The sequence below is a fragment of the Lepidochelys kempii genome, chromosome 1 (genome assembly GCF_965140285.1).
Source record: "Lepidochelys kempii isolate rLepKem1 chromosome 1, rLepKem1.hap1, whole genome shotgun sequence".
NCBI classification, from domain to species: Eukaryota; Metazoa; Chordata; order Testudines; family Cheloniidae; genus Lepidochelys; species Lepidochelys kempii.
The window spans coordinates 237,408,950-237,429,545 of record NC_136380.1 but is presented as its reverse complement, the minus strand read 5'-3'; the positions used below and the strand labels follow the sequence as shown (position 1 = coordinate 237,429,545).

At 40.4% G+C, this 20,596-nt stretch overlaps 1 protein-coding gene across 1 annotated transcript in view; it reads left to right on the top strand.

The window, feature by feature from the left end:
* Nucleotides 1-20,596, top strand: part of PIK3C2G (phosphatidylinositol-4-phosphate 3-kinase catalytic subunit type 2 gamma) — a 278,262-nt gene that overhangs the window by 220,320 nt on the left and 37,346 nt on the right. Inside the window, exons 29-30 of the mRNA XM_073335036.1 lie at nt 6,824-6,899; nt 18,441-18,535. Of these exons, the coding sequence (XP_073191137.1) occupies nt 6,824-6,899; nt 18,441-18,535 (171 nt within the window). The remainder of the gene's footprint in view (nt 1-6,823; nt 6,900-18,440; nt 18,536-20,596) is intronic.

Sequence of the window (20,596 nt, the reverse complement as noted above, 5' to 3'; positions counted from 1 at the left end):
CCATAGTGGATGTTTGGTTAAGTTCCAAGCGGAAAGTATTCGTTAGGAGATTTTCTTGATAAAAAAATTATTGTATTTACTTGCTTCTGTCTGTCTTCTCATCTCAGACAACTTTCTAGTCAAATCTGTCCTTTTTCTCATGCGACTAGAAAGCATAGCCTAAGCCATATCTAATGATAGTTCTCTGTTCAAGAGTTACTTGTATTTTTACTATGCATTAGTAAAAATGGGTAGTAATAAATAATTAAGGAGTTTGTGAAGAATAAATGTTTGATGTGTCTTGAAAGTGCAGATGCCTATAGCATGAAACTCTTTGTCTTTTACATCTATTAACCTGATAATTTTTGTCCTGCTGAATTGTGTTTTAGCCAAGTTGAGGCCTAGGGTGTGGGCTCAGGCTGTGGAAACCCAAAAAGTGGAAGAGATTTTAATTATAAATTCCTCTGTCTATCATTTCTAAACTGATTATCCTGATTTCATAGACATAAATTGTCACTTTGTGCAACTATGAAAACTCTTGCTCTGCTTTTGCAGGAGGTACTGCAAACTCAGACTTATCGTTATGTAGCTAAAAATTCTAGAATTAAAGAGAATTGGACTACACTCCGATTTCTCACTGACTCATGTGAGTGTGCATACTCTTCAGACCAAACTAAGTGCTTATTACTGAAACAGTGTTATGTTTAAGACTGGCCTTTTCTGTTAAATGATTTAACATAGCGGGGGAAGGGACTATCTACCTTATTGTTTATATTGTAATTCTGATGGAGTCAAATCCTTATTTAAAACATTTAAAATACCAATACAATGTATTTTAAAGAATAGAAAATTTGAATTATCCACACATACCAATGTCCATACTGTGACAGGGTCTATAAACCCCTTCTTTTGAAGGGGTTAAGGAGCAGTTGTTGGCCCAGGTGACTACACCCCCGCCCCCTACACCTGCAGAGCCTGATCCGACTGGAAGATCAGTTTAAAAGGGAGCCAGACAGTTCAGATGGGAGGGCGAACATACCTACCCTGAGAGCTCCTGAGCATGGGTGCAGGAAAACAAGAATTCAGTTTCTTGTAAAAATGTTGAGGTTTCAGCATTTAGTTTATTCTGCATCAGGACAAAACCAAGACCTTTCAAAATTTTCGAGAAATACCCTCCCTGGTGGGCTAACCAAGTTCAAGTCCCTGCCCTGAATTCAGCAGAACTGGGACCTGCACCTCAATCTCCAATATCCCAGGTGACTGCTCTACCCACAATGTTATGGTTTATTTCCAAGTAGGTTTCTCTCTCTCTCTCTCTCGCTTCCTCTGGTTTTGACCTGAGAAATATTCCCAATGAAAGTTCCATCAAAACTGATATGTTTTCACAGAAAGTTGTCTGAGTGAATTTTCTTTTGTAAAACATTGCAGTTAATATCCATCTGGCTACAAACAGGAATTAAAACAGCAAATTTCTAGTATGCATGCATCTTTATTTTGATATTAAGTAGAGTAGCTTAAGTCAATGATTAAGGACAAATGTCAGCACGTTTTTTTAGTTTAATTTTATTTCCATGAAATCAATTGTATTACATGTGTGGTAGAAAAATATTGTAATTTTGCACCGATTATATCATGGTTGGTTGATTAGTTGCATATACTGGGGCAATAATCATGGATAAACATGAGAACATGTTCAGAAATATTTGGACTCTTGCAGTTTTGCCTCATTAAATAATAGCAGCCAAGTGGTGTCTTATTGTGGGAGAACAATCCAGAAACTAGTTGAAACATCAAGACACAATAAATTGGAGGTTTGAAACATGGGAACAACAAAATTACACATTATCTCAGTGTAAATCAAATCTGTGACATTCACAGACAGACTTTTTTTTTTTATGCCCACTGCTAACTCTAGCTGAGTGATAGGCTAAATAGAAATTGCAGGTCCATAACAACCCAAAAGCCATAATATATAAAATAAATTAGGGCTATCACAGTTGCTCATCATTTTAATGCCATGCTCTAGGAGACTGTCCACTCCCTAAGGAGTCAAAACCAAATTAAGGCACTATTAATTGAGTCAGCTCTTGGGTCCTGTGTCAAGCAGCAACATGTCAGTTGTTGACTAAGGTGATTTTTTTTCTGCGTAGTTTGAAGGGGAAGTTGCAGCTGGCCTTGGCGTACAAAAAGCTTAACTTCAATCATGGAACTGAATATTAAGTAATGTTAATTTTTCAGCCCTCAATATTTTCTATAAATAGGAAACTAGCAATCTATGTACCTGAATGTGTGTGAGGGGTTGCTGTTTAGAATTCATCAACTTACTCAGGTGGGCATGGATTATTTTCTCATCTCTTTTTGTTTAAAAAATGTGTGGTGTTTGTTTTGGTTTCAATATATTGGATTTACAGTGTGCTCATGCAGCTCACAAATTTTAGATGTCAGTTCCTATTCTACCAAAATGCATGTGCTTAATTAAACGTACCTGAATTGTCCCACTGAGTTCATACATAAAGGTTTTTGGTTTGTTTTGGGGCGCGCGTGGGTTGGGTTTTTGAAAATTTCAGAGAAAGCTCAATTAGCAAAACTACACTACATTAACTGTGGGGAAGGTGAAGTTTATTGTTTTTTTTTCCTGTGTGCAGTTGTTTTTACTTATCCACAAGATACTTCTAAAAACATTGGGCCAAATTCAGTATTAGTGTAAGCACATAAAAGTCCATGGATGTTATTGAAATTTTACTGCTAACATCAGATGTGATTCTAGCACATTGAAACATACAGGGCCTGATTTTTACCTATACTGAAGTCTTTTTATACCACTATGACAATGTAAAGAAGCTTTAAAGTGGGTGTAAATTGAAATAGCTGTAAATTACATAAGTACACACTTTAAGACCTTAGTATAAATGAGAATCAGGCGATAATTTTGCACCTTTTGCTAGTCTAACTAATGCTTTGCAAAAAAGTAATTAAGGTTGAAAAGGGGCATATCTGTATTTTAAATTTTTTTCACATCTTTCTTTTATTTGAGCAAAGAAATCCCTCATAAATATGGTGGAATGTTGTATAACCTGCAGGGCCAAATTCTCTCCTCATGTACATAGTGGTGTAAATCCAAAATAACCCAGTGATGTCACTGGAGCTACTCTGGATTTACACCAATGCAAGTGAAATCAGAAAATGGCTCCAGTGTTCATTTCATGGCGTCGCTCTAATGTGATAGAAATAATGAGGGTCTGAAGTGTGTGGCTCCCTTGAATTTTCACTTTTCATGTATACACTGCAATCAAGCAGAGCCAAAATGCACAGGGCTTGAAGTCTCCTATCTTCCCCTATCACTTCCTGAAGATGTCATAGATGCAGCAGGGTCAGCTTTTTCTGATTTATTTCTTTCCTGCTGCTTCTCTGGCCTGTTGAACTATAACAGAAGCATGGGATAGGCAGACAGCTGAAAAAAACAGATCAGGTTGATTCTTTTTCTACTGGAATTATTGCTGTCTAGAAATCTGACTATGATTAATTTATTTGCCCAAGTATTAAGATAATTTTTACTTAGGCTCCTGTAGAGATACCTGGCCAAAGTCTAGTGTGTTACACTAATGTAAGTTCAGAATATACATACCAAAGTCAGTAGATTTAAGAGTTCTATATTTGTACCAGCGTACCTGAGAGCAGAAATTTGGTCCTTTCAATTTTAACAGCTGAGCATATTGATGAATTCTGAACAGAGAGACACCCACAGCTCAGGTACGTAGATTCCCCTAATGGAATATTTGACTTTTTGATTCAACCAGGTGAACATCAACCATTAAACTTTACAGATTATATTTTTATTAGATAAAAATAAGACCAATGATGGGAGATTTGCCTAAAATTCCTAATACAGGCATTGCTTTAAGGAACTTAAACTAAAATTACTGACCTGGGGAGAACATTTCTCTCTGTGAAAGAGTAGTTGAATGTTCATGGTCAATTCACTCCTTGGCTTATGCTGAAATTGACAACACAGGGGTCAGTTACTGCCTCTCATGGTGATGTGTCTTTGTAACATGGATACCTATTCACTTGGAAATGTACTGAGGCCACCAAAACTATTTGACCAATACCAAACACTTCTGATCACTAGCATTTAATCCTTAATGGAATGTAGGCACTCAGCCATTTACAAAACATACAATTTGTGTTCATTTAACACGTGCTGTCTCAGGCTCTAATACATCAGTCTGTCTATGTTCAGCAAAGCACTTAAGCACATGCTTAAGTCCCATTGGCATTGACTGCAATTGGACTTAAGCACAAGCCTAAAGTTAAACATGTATTTGTCTCTTGCTGAATAGGGGTGAACCTAAGCATGCGTTTAAATTATTTGCTGAAGTGGCTTCTAAACGAGCATGTCCTGTACTATGCAGACGTACTCCCGATACTTAAGATCCCAGCCTCCACACAATTTGCCGAGCAGTTGCTGTCTCTCAAGCAGTTATGGATGCCTATTACAACAAACACTTTGAAGATCTTTTCCTTGGCCTTGGCAGTGTTTTCACATGCCCTCTGTGGGCTGGCCAATCTGCCCGTTGGTCCTGGGCTGTCTGAGGCAGTTTTTTTTTTTCCTTTTCACTTGCCAACACTAACCTTTCTTGTCTCCCTATGTGTGTTGTTACCATGCTGGGTACGTCATTGTTCTCAATCTCTCTCTCTCTCTCTCTCACACACACACACACACACACACACACACACACAGAGCAAAATTCATGCCTTGAAATCAATAGTGAGGCACCAGGGATGAATGGTGTCCATTATGTGTATGCCTGTCATGAGATTTTGCACCATTTGCCATGTGCTCTTCAATGATGCTGTAGGTACTGGTGAAAATGAGAACTTGCACTTATGGTAACCTGAAATAACCCTCTGCTCTTCCCACTCAGTAATCTCCCTGTGTCACCAATATAAACCTACCTATCTAGTGTTGAAAGAGCAAGCAAGAGGAAGTAGAAAGACAGGATGCTCAGTGAAGAATTTTTATTTCCCTTTCAAATGTGTTAAAATATTCTTCCTTCTGCCTCCTCATACCTGTCCTCTCGAGTTTATGAAGGTAGCATGACTACTTACATTTATCTGCTTTCTTTTCATACTATTAAATAAGGGCTGAGCTGCCAAAAATATACTCCTTCAAATGCTGAGTCTCCCTACACTTGCCTGTAGAGACTTATGCTGAAAAAGCAAATAAGGGTCCCACAAGGAATAAGCCTATTGTTTAATAAATGTTCAAGATGACACTACTACCTGAAGCAGTATATGTGTTCACATATGAGATATCCCCAGAAGATTAAAGTTACCTTGTATTTGTCAGCTCTCGGCGTTATCTGGAGTACTGGCACTTTCTTGCTAATCACTTCTTCTCCTATTTGAATCAAGGAAAAGTGACATTTTTAGAAGCATTTTGGAGGTTTTATTTTTCAAACAAAAAAATAAAAAGCAAAAACAAATGTCAAAATAAATCCAAATTGTTAAATCATATCTGAATGCTGAGCATATGTTCCTTTTTCTTTTGCTAATCCCAGATGTTAATTGCTCTAGGAGCTACATTTATCATTAAGCTCCTCTTTTTCGTTTTTTGTCTCTTGCTGCATTTTGTCAAACTGAAGCAGGACATGCTGTTGATAAGAGACATCTTATTTCTCTTAGCCCTGTAAAACGCTGATGACATTTGAATGCTGGAATCTGAAAAGGCTCTTGTGCAGCATCCAGTTCATTATAGTGTCAATCCCGGTAACACTGATATAAATGTGGCTAGTCTAACCACATTAAAGCATGGACAATCTGACATGCTGCTTTATGAAAAAGCTAATAAAATGCAATTACTGTCCAGCTTTGATTCAGAACTCTTATAACTGTTCATTTTGAAATTCACATTTTTAGTGCACTGCACAATATTTGAGACCAGGGGATTTGGTTTATTACTTTACTGCTCTAAAGCTGAATTCAACTACCTTTTACATCTGTTTACTAGAGCACTGTGGGTCAGTTAACACAAATAAAATCTCTAATCTAGCACAAGAGGTGAGGCCTCTTTAAACAATGTGGTGAAAAATGATCCTCTTCTTCCTATTTGCATGTCTGAGCTCTGTCAGAAAGTTAACTCTTTATTAGCCTTGTTAGAATGGGAGGGTACAGAGAGCCAACAGAAGACGTTTGCACCACTTAAGTTATGTGGCACTGCAGGCCGTACACTGGTCCAGTGAATGGGGTGAATTTCACCCTGCATGCAGGGGACCAATGCAAGACCTTCTGCACCACTTCCTCTCCACAGAAGGGCTGCACAGGGGGTGGGGTTGAAATATTTTGCAGCATATTTACCAACTAGAAACACTAATCTGAGACCACGTTTTGGCCTTGCTGTCGTGTGGCATGCTGACCGGAAGAAGCAAAGACATAGTGTCCCTGAGTCATCCAGCTAGTACAGAGCAGGATGGCTCATGGGGCCAAGGTACAACTCCCTCAGGTGTGCTTCTTTCCTGCTTCCCCAAAAAGGGGCAGGATGCACCCTTGTTAGTGCCTGCTGTCAAACCCAGTTTTTGCACAGATGGTCGGGGCTGTGATTACACCCCACTCGAGTGTGCATCTGGATTCATAGAGCAACATCCAAGGGAGTACTAGGGCCCTATCCTGCCATGCGGCCCTGCAATGGGAGGGAAGAGGCTCCCCTTTCCTGCTTATTCCTCTAGTGCATGTGCAAGAGACAAACCAGTCCGTTGCCCTTTGGGACCAGTGTTGGAAAATGGAGCACATCCCCTACCCATTCATAGCATGTAATATTTCTGTTGTTTTTTTTATTTGATTTCAGAATGAGCACGTCCTCAGCTTTTTCCTCGATGGGTCCAAAACCGACTGGCCGGAAGAATCTGCACTTGTTAGCCTAGGCATGTACATTATTAATTTTGATCACTTTAAGAGGGAATAGGTCTTGGTAACATTAAATGCTGCAATGCAGAGGTGGGTGTAACCGAACCCACTGGTAAACGTGTTGTTTGTTTGTTAATGTGAGTATAATAACCAGTAAGTAATTCAGTTCACTTTTTATTTCCTGACTCGTAGAGGTTAATACAAATATTTTTTGAATACAATCTGCAGCCCCAATTGGCTTTGACATCCCTTCCCCTACTAGTTGTATTATTTCTAGCTATACTTACGTCATAATTAAAGCAAATATATATTTATACTTGAAACAAACTAGGCCAGGAACCCTTTTTTTCTTAAAACCCCTCTTCAAATAACAATCTTAAGAAGGAGGATTTGAGGTATGACAAAGTATCATGCATGTGTTGAGACAGGGAAAGAATAATGTATGCTAGCAATGACCTGTCAATGAGAGTATTTCACAATGAGTGGGGCATGTACATAACAGAATATGTGGTTAATCTTGCCTAAGTATGCATTACTTATAGAAATAGCACTACTATATACTGCTCCTCAGTAATTAATAATACTCTGCACATTGTTTCCTTAACATGTCTAAATTCCTAACCATCTCCCTCTTCTGTCCTGAAGCCCCACCAATGAGCTATCTTGTTGGCTTTGTTGTTACCGAATGCTGACTCTTGCATATTAGCTCATCTTCTGCAGTCAACTTTGGGGGTGGGGGAAATAAAACCTAATGCCGAAGGCCACGGTTCTACTCTGATTGCACCAAAACAGTTCAGCCATTTGCTGTATATTCCAAGCGATAAGAAAGCTCCAGGATACCCAGCTATCCACATTTCATAACTGAGTGGCTGTTAACAATGCCACATCCCTTCCATGTCCAATGTGCTTGTTCCTCTTCTTTATAGACTGCGCCCCTGCTCCTTGGCTATACCACTCTAGTGACACAAAGCAATTCTAATTCTGGTTTAACCAACCACTGGAGGATTCCCCTTGTGTAGAGAGATCCTCTGTTGGTGTAGAATTGCTATAGTGGCTCCTACGGCCCCTCTCCCTGCAGCACAAGAGCCATGGCCAAGACATCTCTGTACCCCATCAATTCCCTTAGGGCCATTGGAAACTGCTTATGGTTGCTCTGATGATACCCAGATGGCCCAGGATTGGGAAGATGCAAAGCGCTGACAAGAGAAGAGTTTTGTTGCAAAAATTCAAGCCAGACCTTAAATACAGCTTGTAGCCTGGGTTCATGGGCTATGTTCTATATGACTTCTTTTACTGTAGTATCTAAGTACCTCGCAGTCTTCAATGTATTATCTTTCACACCCCTGAGAGATCAGGAACTACTGTTAACCCCCTTTTACAGATGAGGGACTGAGACACTGATGTCACATGATGAGTCTGTAGAAGAGCAGGGAATTGAACCCGGTGGACCATCCATATAAGTATTATGTAGCCAATGGTACACTGGTTAAAGAAGAAAACCTCTCACTCTGTGAACTGGACCATCATTTATTTTCTGAGTATTTAGTGAGCTACCAAGCTATCATATCAATAACCCAACCTGTTGGTTAACTCTTTACATTTTTATGGTGATGTGGGGGCTCCGTAAGACTAGCCAGAGAGAGGGGGATACAGCAGATGTACAAGTTAAGATCAGTAGGCCTTGAATAATCAGAGATAGGGATGTAGGAAGCTGTTTGCCTGCAGGGTAACTTGGCTTTCAAAAGTCTGGGAAATGCTTTAAATAAGCAAAGCATCTGTGTCTTACAGGAATATTCATCTCCAGTTACCCTAGAAAACACTAATTGTTAAAGATTTTGAGAGTAAGACAATCACATAGATTTTTCAGATTGAAGCAGTTAATGCCCTTTCTCTTTGTTCTAATGTTCAAATCCTGAGGTCTTTGCATGGCTATGGAGGGGAATTTCCCGTTATTCAAACGTTATTTTTGTTTGTATCTGAGTAGCAGTCATAGATCAGGGCTCCATTATGCTTGGCACTGTACCAGCACAGAACACAAAGAAGGCCCTACATTGCATAAAGAGAGTAGCCACCTCCAGAGCACTGTTCCCTCAACTTCCTTTGGACAGTGGGAAATGATGTGTGTTGGGTCTAGGAGCCCCCTGTCAGCCCCCTTCAACTCTAAAGGAGTCGAAGGGGGCTGGCAGTTCCTGAAAGATGTAATACTAGAGGCTCAACATAATGCTATTCCGATGCAGTGGAAAGATAAGAAGAGCCACAGGAGACCAATGTGGCTGTACAAGGAGCTTTTTAGCTATCTAAAACCCAAAAGGGGTACATACAGGAAATGGAAGGACTTGCATGTCAGTAAGGATGTATACGTGGGAATAGCACAAGTATGTAGGGACAAAGTCAGGAAAGCCAAGGCAAGGAATGAGTTACAACTGACAAGAAGTGTTAGAGAAAACAAGCAGGGTTTCTACAAATATGTCAGACAAAAATGAAAGATCAGGGATGGCATGTGCCCACTGCTCAATGGAGAAGATGAGCCGGTAACAGAAGATGATAAGAAGGCGGAACTGCTCAGTGCCTACTTTGCTTCACTCTTCATACAAAAAATAGCATGACCAGAGAAGTTGTTATAGAAAATAAAGGGAAATAAATGCAGATCAGGAAAAGTAAAGAACACAGCAGAGTTCTTTTGACTAATTTGAATGAATCAAGTCAGCAGGGCCTGTTGCCATTTATCCTAGGGTTCTGAAGAAATCTCAGAGCCATTGGTGATATTTGCAAGCTTATGGATGATAGGAGAGGTACTGGAAGACTGGAGAAGGGCTAATGTAGCGCCCATCTTTAAAATGGGGGGGAAGGAGGAGCCGGGGAACTATAGACCAGTCGGTTTGACCTTGATACCTAGGAAGCTACTAGAGCAATGTATAAAACATTCCATTTGCAAATACCTGGAGCATAAAGCGGTGATCACTGAGAGCCAGCATGGATTTACCAAGAACAGATCATGCCAAACCAGCTTGATTTCCTTCTTTGACAAGGTAACTGGTTTGGTGGAGAAGGGGAATGCGATGGACATAATATACTTGGACTTTAGCAAGACTTTAGACGCAATCCCACATAACATTCTCATAAGTAAGCTAGAGAAATACAGGCTCGGTAGAACTACCATTAAGTGGATGCATAATTGGTTAAACAACTGGAAACAGAGTAGCTATTAATGGAATGATGACAGATTGGAAGGAGGTCTCAAGTGGGGTTCCACATGGATCTTTTCTGGGTGTTGTGTTATTTAGCATGTTTATTAATGACCTGGATGTAGGAATAGAGAGCATGCTGATCAAATTTGTAGGTGACACAAATCTAGGGAGGACTGCAAATACTTTGGAGGATAGAATTAAAATTCAAAGGAGGCTGGATAGCTGCAACAAATCCTGCATCTTGGCAAGGGTGGGGGGTAGACTAAATAACCCTGGTGGTCCCTGCTAACCATATGGTTCTATAATTCTATGGGGACAGGAACAATGCATTGCCCTGTGTGGCCCCAGTTTCCATAGAAGGCCTGGGATCTTCCTGGCTTGAAGGTGGGTCCTAAGCATATTCTCAAGGAGTGAAGCCCATCCCTTTAGTGGAGTGATGGTGCAGAAGGCAGGGAATTCTGTGTGGAGACACCTTCCCCCTTCCCTTTCCCCGCTCAGAGGTTTTACTCCTTTTTTCTATATATGGGATGATTCAGGCCTCCATTTTTACTGTCTCTCTGCTCTGGCAAAACTCCACTTGGCTTTAATAAGAGTTTTGCCTGAATGAGAACTTGGTGATTTGTCCTTCAGCCCTGTCTCTTAGTTAGAAAGAATGCCCCATAACAAGCAGATTATGAATTTTGATTGACATCATCCTTCACTTACACCACTTTAATTTTCAAAGATTGTAGGTAATTACATTTATTAAAGAGAGTACAATAAAAATTAAAATGTATGAATTTATACTATACTCCTAGCAATGAAGAGATTAAAACTCAGTGACAAATTTACTTTGTTGTGAATACAGATGCAGTATTCCCACTGGGATGCATTCTGAAATATACTCAATATTGTATGCATCCTGGTACTCTTAGCCTACCATGGGGGGAACAAGTATAAAAAATGATTTTGCCTAAGGTGTTTCATGATGACCAAAAAAAATGTTATTTTGTGGGAAAATATCCATCAAAACAATTTTGATATTCAGTGATGATGATTATTTTTCTGTTACTGAATAACGTCTACTGGAAGTATTAAAATTCCAGACCATTCAACTATACACTGTGAAGAAATGAAATGGTTGCTGTCATTTCTAATGGTTCACATATAGGACAAGGTCTGTGTTGGCACAATTAGGTGATGTCAGTAGAGTTGAGCCCATTTATACCAACAGAGAAATAGGACCTATCCTCTTTTAAAACAAAAGCCAAGCTCATTGAAGGGGGGAGATGTGCATTACACTTCCCTGTGCAGGCTTTACTCCCTGTGCCTAGTGTGGGTGTCACCCCTAGAGAGACCAGACTGTTGTACTAATCCTTGTGATACATGACAACTCTCTCTGCTGCACTTGCTTATATGTGCTTCTTGATGTGTTCTTAGTATTTCATCTTTTGCAGGCCATCAGTATTTCATTATGTCTTACGAGGCCAAATCTAGGAAAGAGATTGTTAGGAGCTAATCTTTCAACAGTTGATGACAGGAGGATTATAATTCTCTACCAAACTGTCAGTAGAGCAGTTGGTCATTTTTGCAGTATTCTACCCCAATCCACTCAAACTGAACTGGTTCCATCAGCCTTTGATGGTAGATCATTAAAACAGGTCTTGAGAGGAAAGGTGTGAGACAAATCAAGGGATGTAGAAGATAGAATAAGATTTACTTACCTTCAAGGTGTGCTGAGAAACTTGTTTAGTTAGTGTTTACACAGCACTTTGCAATCCTTTGATGCATAAAAGCAAAACATTCTTCCAGGGTAGTTTCCCTCAAGGAAATTTGATCAATTTCTCTGTATCTGTTGCCTTACTTCCTTAATTTCTCATACAACATGGCAACTACAGTGAATGGTTTGTTTAAAAATGATGATTCCAGAAACATTGGAGAGCATAAAGTAGGGCTGTAATTTGCTTTAAAAAATGGCCATCCAAATAAATAAGGGGAACACAAACCTGGCAACACTGCAAATCATTCAGCCTGAAGTTGCAATTAATTTCCAAATAAATTAGCTGGCTTGGTTTGTAATCATAAAAAATAAATAAACCCACGGCTGACTCAAGCCTTACCCTGGAGTCCCAAGTAAGGAGCATCCAGAAGTCATATTAAAAGAACTTGTGAACTCTATTTAGCCCTGGGGCCATGCTTCGGGCACTCATGGGAGCTTTTCCGTTGACTTCGGTGAGCGTCAGATCAATCCTTAGAAGTCAAATCTCGATTCGATTGAAGTCAATGGGAGCTCTGACTGTGTCTTCCATTAGACAAATGTTTGGCTCTAGTTTATAAGAGAGAACAGACAGAGCACACCACCTTTTAACAATGCAGAGCCCAAGCATGCGGGTCCGCCAGCTGCTCTGTATCCAGATTGGGCATCAGAGCAGGTGTGCTCCATTATAGTTTAGGTCGAAATTCTGGTCTCAAAAGAAAATGGCAAAACGCCCATCGACTTCAATGAGACCACAATTAGGCACTGAATGCAGGAGTTTCTAAACTGTTACCTGATGGCTAAAAACAGCCTGATGGCATCTGGCTGCTATTGTTGATGGTAGCTGATGGAAGCTGAAAGTGGTTAATGCCTCAGAGGAGCCCGCTCAGTGCCTTGCTGAATCAGACTCCTTGTGTTCTTTTTTTTTTTTTTCCTTTTTCTTCCTTGTGTTCAGTTCATTTTATCTTTGTTGTTAAAGCCGTTTCATATATACATTGGAAAAAGGCAAAAAAAAAAATTAAAATAGCCATGCTCATACCTATGGTGTCTTTTTCAGACCTCAGATTTTCATGTGATTAAAATATGTATTTCCCCAATGTATGGCACTGTCCTCAACCTAGTTAAACAATTCATACATTTATTTATTGTATATAAAAACACCGATTGCAAGTGAAGAATTCCTCAATTGGATGGAAAGTTTCACTTTCTAAAACATTAATAGAACAGATAAAAAAGGGGTGGGGCAGGACATGATGCTCAACTGAATTCTAACACTGTAATTTACACTCTCAGATCTGATGCACTTTCTAAACTGCTGAAGTTGACCTCTTGCAATTCACAGTATCAACAGAACCCCCAAGAGAATTGTACCTTTATGTTCAAACAAACTCCCTGTTTCATACTCAAGTATGCTATGCTCTGTATTGTTACAACTGCTTTAGCACAATTCTTATGGCTATTTATTTAACCAATTTCCATGTGCTTCTAATTACCCAAGAAAAACACTGAACCTATGAAGTTGTGCAATTCATTGGATTTTTTTCCTTCCCCTCCTGTCACTGTTTAAGTGATTCCTAATGATGCTCATCTAGTCACTATGCAATATCAGAAGGGGGGTGGGAGTAGATTGTTATAACAAAATCATTCTAGCATTGAAATTAGGGCTGTTGCACACTTAAAAAAATGAATCACGTGCAATTAATCTCACTATTAAACAATAATGGAATACCATTTATTTAATTTCTTTGGTGTTTTCTACATTTTCAGATATATTGATTTCAATTAACACAGAATACAAAGTGTACAGTGCTCACTTCATATTTATTTTTATTACAAATATTTGCACTGTAAAAAAACAAAATAAATGGTATTTTTCAATTCACCTAAAACAAGTACTGCAGTGTAATCTCTTTATCATGAAAGTTGAACTTACAAATGTAGAATTATGTACAAAAAAACTGCATTCAAAAATAAAACAATGTAAAACTTTAGAGCCTACAAGTCCAATCAGTCCTACTTCTTGTTCAGCCAATCGCTCAGACAAGCAAGTTTGTTTACATTTGCAGAAGGTAATGCTGCCTGCTTCTTGTTTACAGTGTCACCTGAAAGTGAGAATAGGCATTCGCATGGCACTGGTGTAGCTGGCGTCATGTCAGATGCACTAAAGATTCATATGTTCCTTGATGCTTCAACCACCATTCCAGAGGACATGAATCCATGCTGATGACAATCCAAAGTGGTGCGGAACAACGCATATTCATTTTTATCATCTGAGTCAGATGCCACCAGCAGAAGGTTAATTTTCTTTTTTGGTGGTTTGGACTCTGTAGTTTCCGCATCAGAATGTTGCTCTTTTAAGTCTTCTGAAAGCATTCTCCACTCCTCACCTCTCTCAGATTTTCAAAGGCACTTCAGATTCTTAAATCTTGGGTCAAATGCTATAGCTATCTTTAGCAATTTCACATTGGTATCTTCTTTGCATTTTGTCAAATTTGCAGTGAAAGTGTTCTTAAAACAAATAAGTGCTGGGTCATTATCCAAAACTGCTATACGGCAGAATGCTGGTAAAACAGAGCAGGAAACATACAATTCTCCCCCAAGGAGTTCGGTCACAAATTTAATAATGCATTATTTTTTAATGAGTGTTATCAGCATGGAAACATGTCTTCTGGAAAAGTGGATGAAGCATAAAGAGGCATATGAATCTTTAGCGCATCTGGCACATAAATATCTTGTGACACCAGCTACAACAGTGCCCTGTGACTGCCTGATCTCACTTTCGGGTGACATTGTAATTAAGAAGTGGGCAGCATTATGTCTGGTAAATGTAAACAAACTTGTTTCTCTTTGCGATTGGCTAAACAAGAAGCAGGACTGAGTGGACTTGTAGGCTCTAAAGTTTTACATTGTGTTGTTTTTGAGTGCAATTATGTAACAAAAAAAACCCCTACATTTATAAGTTGCACTTTCACGATAAAGAGATTGCACTACAGTACTTGTATAAGGTGAATTGAAAAATACTATTTCTTTTGTTTATCATTTTTACAGTGCAAATATTTGTAATAAAAAAAATAAAGTGAGCACTGTACTCTTTATATTCTGTTGTAACTGAAATCAATATACTTGACAATGTAGAAAAACATCCACAAATATTTAATAAATTTCAATTGGTATTCTATTGTTTAACAGTGTGATTAATCATGATTAATTTTTTTAAATGCGATTAATTTTTTTTTAGTTAATCACATGAGTGAACTGCGATTAATTGACAGCCCTAACTGAAATAAATGTGGCCAGTTTACAAAAATATTTTTGAAAAGGATAGGTATGCAAATTATTACAGCAGGAGGACAGCAGCATCTCTGCTTTCTAGTTAGGCAGGTTTTACCTCTTCTGTTCAGTTTTCTGTTCATGAGAACTTAGTAAAGATTTTCCTTGCATTGCATGGTGGCATAGGCCATGTCAGAGACGCATGTCTTTCTGTTTAAACAGCACCCTTTTTTTGGCGGTGGAGGGGGAATCAAAAAATATCACTTGAGTTCAGGACTTGCCGTTCTGGGTTTGGGGCTCTCTGTAAAGATAGGGAATAGTTATGAAGTTCAGATTTTGATCTGAACTTTCCCAAAGTTTTGGGAGTATTTGGATTATCTAATTAATTATTGAGCTGCTATCATGATAATGTCTGAGTACCTCCCAAGTATCTGTGTATTTATTCTCCAAATCTTTTGTAAAATAATTTGATGCCTGTTGCACAAATGGGGAATTGAGGCTCAGAGAGACTAAGGCCCAGATTTTTGAAGATATTTAGGCATTCTGCACAGCGTCACAATGCCCAACTCATTTAGAAGCCTAAATCTCATGTTCAAAAGTGACCTAGGCTCCAACACCTCACTGAAAGTCAATGGGACAAAGGCTCCTGAGTGCCTAAATCACTTTTGAAAATGGGATGGGATTAAAGTAGGTTTGTCACAGAGTGGCAGATTCCAACATGCTGCGTGGCAGACTCAGCACTCTTTTCCTGATGCTTTTGTTGATAATGATGTAAGCAGAACAGAACCTCATTCATACTTGCATAACTGTACTGGCATGATGGGGTTAACGTCAGCTGCAGTGGAGGAGGGGATAAAATGGTGTCCACCCCTCTCCCAGCACCCCTCCAGAATTGTCCAGCAGAGACCCTGCCACAGTCTGGGTGCACTGGGATCTAGGTGATCCCCCGGGCCACGTAGGGGGTGGGGGTGTGAAATCTGCAGAGAAGAGCCAGCCACAGATTGGTAGCAACAGATGAAGCCAAAGCAAGGATTGCTACCCTTGTGGGGAGAGTGCGTAAAGTGGAGCCCACCTGGGGTCATCCCTCCCATCAACATCTTCTTAGTCCGGTGGCACAAGGACCCAGATGGTGCCTTCACTCCCACCCCATGGCATGATGGAGAGCAGTAGAGAGCAGCCAACCAGAGACTCCAGCCGGTAGGAACAGGAGCAGCCAAATCTGGGACCTCTCGACATTCCAGTCAAAACAGTTCAAAGTGCTCTGACTTTCTCTGCCCTCTGCTGATTGGCCGTTTGCTCCAGCCCTCCCTTCCTCCCTGCCTTCCCCCTTCCTCAGGCTCTTCATCTCAGCTTCACTCCACAACTGCCTTGCCTTACCCTCTTCTCCTCTGCCCTGTCCCTCTCACCCTCCTTGCCCTCACTTTTTCTTTTCATTTAGCCTATCCCCTCCCAAGTATCACCCCATCCCCCAAAATGGTGGACCTAACATAACAGTTGCCGCCATCCCATTGTTCACTCTGCTTGTGCGTTCTACCCCTTCCCCACCCTGTGTCTATCTTGTCTTATTAGACAATATTGTTTCATTGTGTGCGCTCCCCCATCTACCTCTATCCAGCTGTTGACTCTTGACTTATACTTAGATTGCAAGCTTTTGGGGCAGGGACTGTCTTTTTCTTGTGCGTTTTTACAGCACCCAGCATGGTGGAATCCTGGTCTATGACTGGAGCTCCTAGGCACTACAGTAAAACAAATAAATGATAACAGGAGCAAACTCTCACTTTTTTGTTAGTCTAGTAAATGGATATAATGGGCCAAATTCAGTCCTAGTGTCAGTAAAATGAAACCCTACTTGTTTCAGTAAAGTTAGAGTAGATTACATCGAGGTTGAGAGTATTTTTTTACAGCAGGATAAATAATGAGGGTTAGCTATCTCTCTACAAAAATCCTAGTGGAGACAAGAGACTGTCATTTTTACTTCAAGCAACGTGAGGTCAACCACAGGTGGGAGGTAAAATGTTGACCTTGACCTAACTACATCACGGTAAAAGCTACGTGTGCCTCTCCACTAGGATTCTACAGCAAGACCAGCTAACCTGCATTCGTTATCCCACAGTTTTTAAAAAAACACAACTTTTTGGTGAAGACATTTGGCTCAATGCCTCTAAAAATACTAATAGGAAATACTGAGTCAGTGTTCAGATTATAAACCTGACTGGGCTTGCATTCAAGGTAATGGAATTTTTGCCACTGGTTTCCGTGTGAACAGGATCAGATTGTAACTGCATATTAATACGAATCTGTGCAAAGTATCAGGGCCATGGGATCAGGCCTGCAATCAGGGGTGAAAGTAAGGCGGTACGGGCAGGTACGGCGAACTGGTAAAAAGTGGCCCCCAGTACCGGCCCATACTCAGCTGATGTTAAAGCGCTGCCATCGCAGCGCTTTAACGTCGTCCGTCATCCCCCCTTTTGCCTCCTTCCTCCCCCACTGTCCCCCCCCGGGCCACTGCCGAGGGTGGAAAAAGGGGCACCTTCTTCTTGGCCTGCACCGCCCAGGGCTCCGGGGCTGCTATTTAAAAGGGCCTGGGGCTCTGGCCACCACTGCTGCTACCACAGCAGTGACCAGCACCCCGGGCCCTTTACATCGCCGCCGGAGCCCTGGGCGGTGCAGGCCAAGCAGTGCGGATGGGCTGGCTGGGGGACGCTGACCCTCCCAGCCCCGCACCTTCCGCCTGAGGCCCCGCCCCTTCCAGGGGCCGGAGCTAGCCTCCGTACCGGTAAGTATGGAATGTTACTTTCACCCATGCCTGCAATTGGCAAAAATACAGTAATCTTTTCCTTTTCTTTACACCTAGTATCTTTAGGTCTCATAAATCTACAGTTGTTTTGGGACCTTTTTGCGAACTCTTGTGTCTATAAATGTAAGCCAAATTCTGCACTGATTTACATGCCTTGCCTCCTATACAAGTAAGAGCTTCTTTTCCCCCACTGCAAACTGGAAGAAATTGAAACCCCATGTAAGATTTTTTTTTAATGTATAGGAAAAATCACAAACAACAGTTCAATTATGTTCATTTTTCTAAAATATACCCTTAGGGTACAGATAATTAGGTCTTAACATTCCAGCTGAAATTCAGACTGACAACAAATGAAAATGTAAAATCTCTCTTAATGGCCTAATATTTATAACAAGCTCATCTTTAGTGTTTTCTAATTCCAGACCTTCCTTAAGCAGGCAATATTTTGTTATACATGTTATTTAAAATAGTATTTCAATGCTTTAGCTATGCATTCCCATTAATATTTTCACTGACTGGAAATTCACACTTTCAATAACTGGAAATTAATTTCTTTTGCTTATTTCAGGTCCAAAATCTACTGAACAGAAACCTGGAGTGCAGTTAGTCATATCCTATGAGTGCACCCACCTGACAATATTGTTGAAACATATGAGGAATATTGTAAGTCCTTTGATTATAATTGAGCTCTAGCATAAGATTTTATATTAGCAGAGTGCTGTGCTAACATTAATCCTCACAATGTCCTTTGCAGATAAATATATTTTACAGAAGGTTGTGTGACAGTGCTTTTCATTTAACATATCTGATCTCTTTCAACAAGGTTTGAAGCCAGGGTGTGGTACAGAAACTAGTATCTTTAGTTTCATGGCCAGTGATGATCTCCTACTGGCAATGCACAAAAGATTAGGTGTCCATAATGGCTCTGTGAGCTGCTTTAGCTATTACTGATTCCGAGTTGTTGTTGACTCCTGCCAGGAATGGATGGAGTCACATGTCAATGGCTCTGTCCCTTTCTTGGTAAGGTCCTAGCTGGAGAGTACTTACTTATCTACTCCAGCGTTCTTTCATGTGGGATTGTACAGATATGTCAGCTCTCCTGCTCAACACATACATGAAGTTCAGAAACATCATTTGCTATTGGACAAGGAGGCATAGTGCCCCTGGGACTTTTCATAAGTCTATGTGCTCCATTCCCCTCATCCCCCAAATTATAAGCACATACAACATTCTATATGCTGACAAAACTCTCCCCTCCGCCTCCCTCCGCCATTTTTTCTGAAGTGATTCCCTGGTGAAGTTGCTAGAGGAAATACTGAGGTGGGTTAGGCTGCAGTGTCGTCGATAGGATGACAATGCTCAGCTCCACTCTCAGCAGACCTAGATGGCAAAATTATCTGCTTTCCGGTAGTGTGGCTGTGATAGGACTGGCAAGGCTCAGTTCAGACAAGACTCAGATGATGCTGGTTGGCTTAGGGGATCTTGTGAGGGCAGTATGCATTACCTCGGCTAAAGTGGTATGTCTGCTCTTTGATATTAACAGCCTCTACAGGCTTTGGAATCCCCAACTGCTCTTTTCAGTGTCAGGCAATGGCAGTGGCCAGAAGACCTTTTCATTACCTTTGTTTAACTAGGAGATTGTGACATTTCTTCCATGCCATGGATTCCACTGTGTTCATTCATGCCTTTTACACCTCCAGACTAGATTACAATCACTTGCTCTACATTGGACTCAGCCAAGCATCAGCCAACACAAAATGAGACTGGCTGGTTGGCTGTATCAGTCATGTGAAGCCTACATATCCCCAACTATTCTCTGTAGACTCCCCAGGCTTCTGATTTGCAATTCAGTGTATTCATTTTGATCGATAAAGTCCTAAAAGATTTGGGTCCTGAGAGACTGTCTCTCTTTCCATGCACCATCCTGAGAGTTGAGATTGCACGGGATACATCTGCTGATGAGTCCTATTTATATGAACATCCTAGACTGTAGAAGATGCTATTCAGATAGAGCCCATGGTTTTTACCTTCGGGGTACAGTATAAGGCCTTTTGGGGAGGGGAGCATCTTCTTCAGGCTGAGTAGCTGGTGAAGCTTGTGGAGGGAATTTTGGTTAGAACATTATGCTCTTAGTGTTACTGTGTGTATTGTATTTTTTCCACTGTACTTATGCTGAGAGTCTCCATGATATATGTGTGTGTGTTATAAATCTGTGGTTGGTTAGGTTGTACATCTTATAAATCTGTGGTTGTGTAGGATGCATATTTGTATGTGTCAGATGTGGGAAAGTATAGTGGTAGTATGCGGTTTATAAGTGTAAGTTTTTCTGGTGAATTTGCATGGATGGTTTGCAGATGTACAGGGGCAGCTTTAAGACTATGAGAGGTAGCTTAACTCTGTGTGTCCATACTTTCAAATGCTTAGGATTTTTAATGTATAATTAACTTAAAATGTCCTGGCCCTTGTAACTGTACAAAGTTCTGTTTAAATTAGACCTTAGATGGGCCTGAGCAGCCATACTCAAGTGTTCCTGGACCAAGGGTTTGGTTCAGTCCATTGCCCATAAGTGTGTCAACTGTGGTCAAGATTTTTCAAAGTAGGTGGCTAAAGTTGAGCTCCTGAATCCATTTTTTGGTATCTGAATAAGTAAGCTTATACAAGTACAAAGCACCCACTTCAGTGGGAGCTGCTGGTTGCTCAGCATGGTCAAAAACTAGACACCCA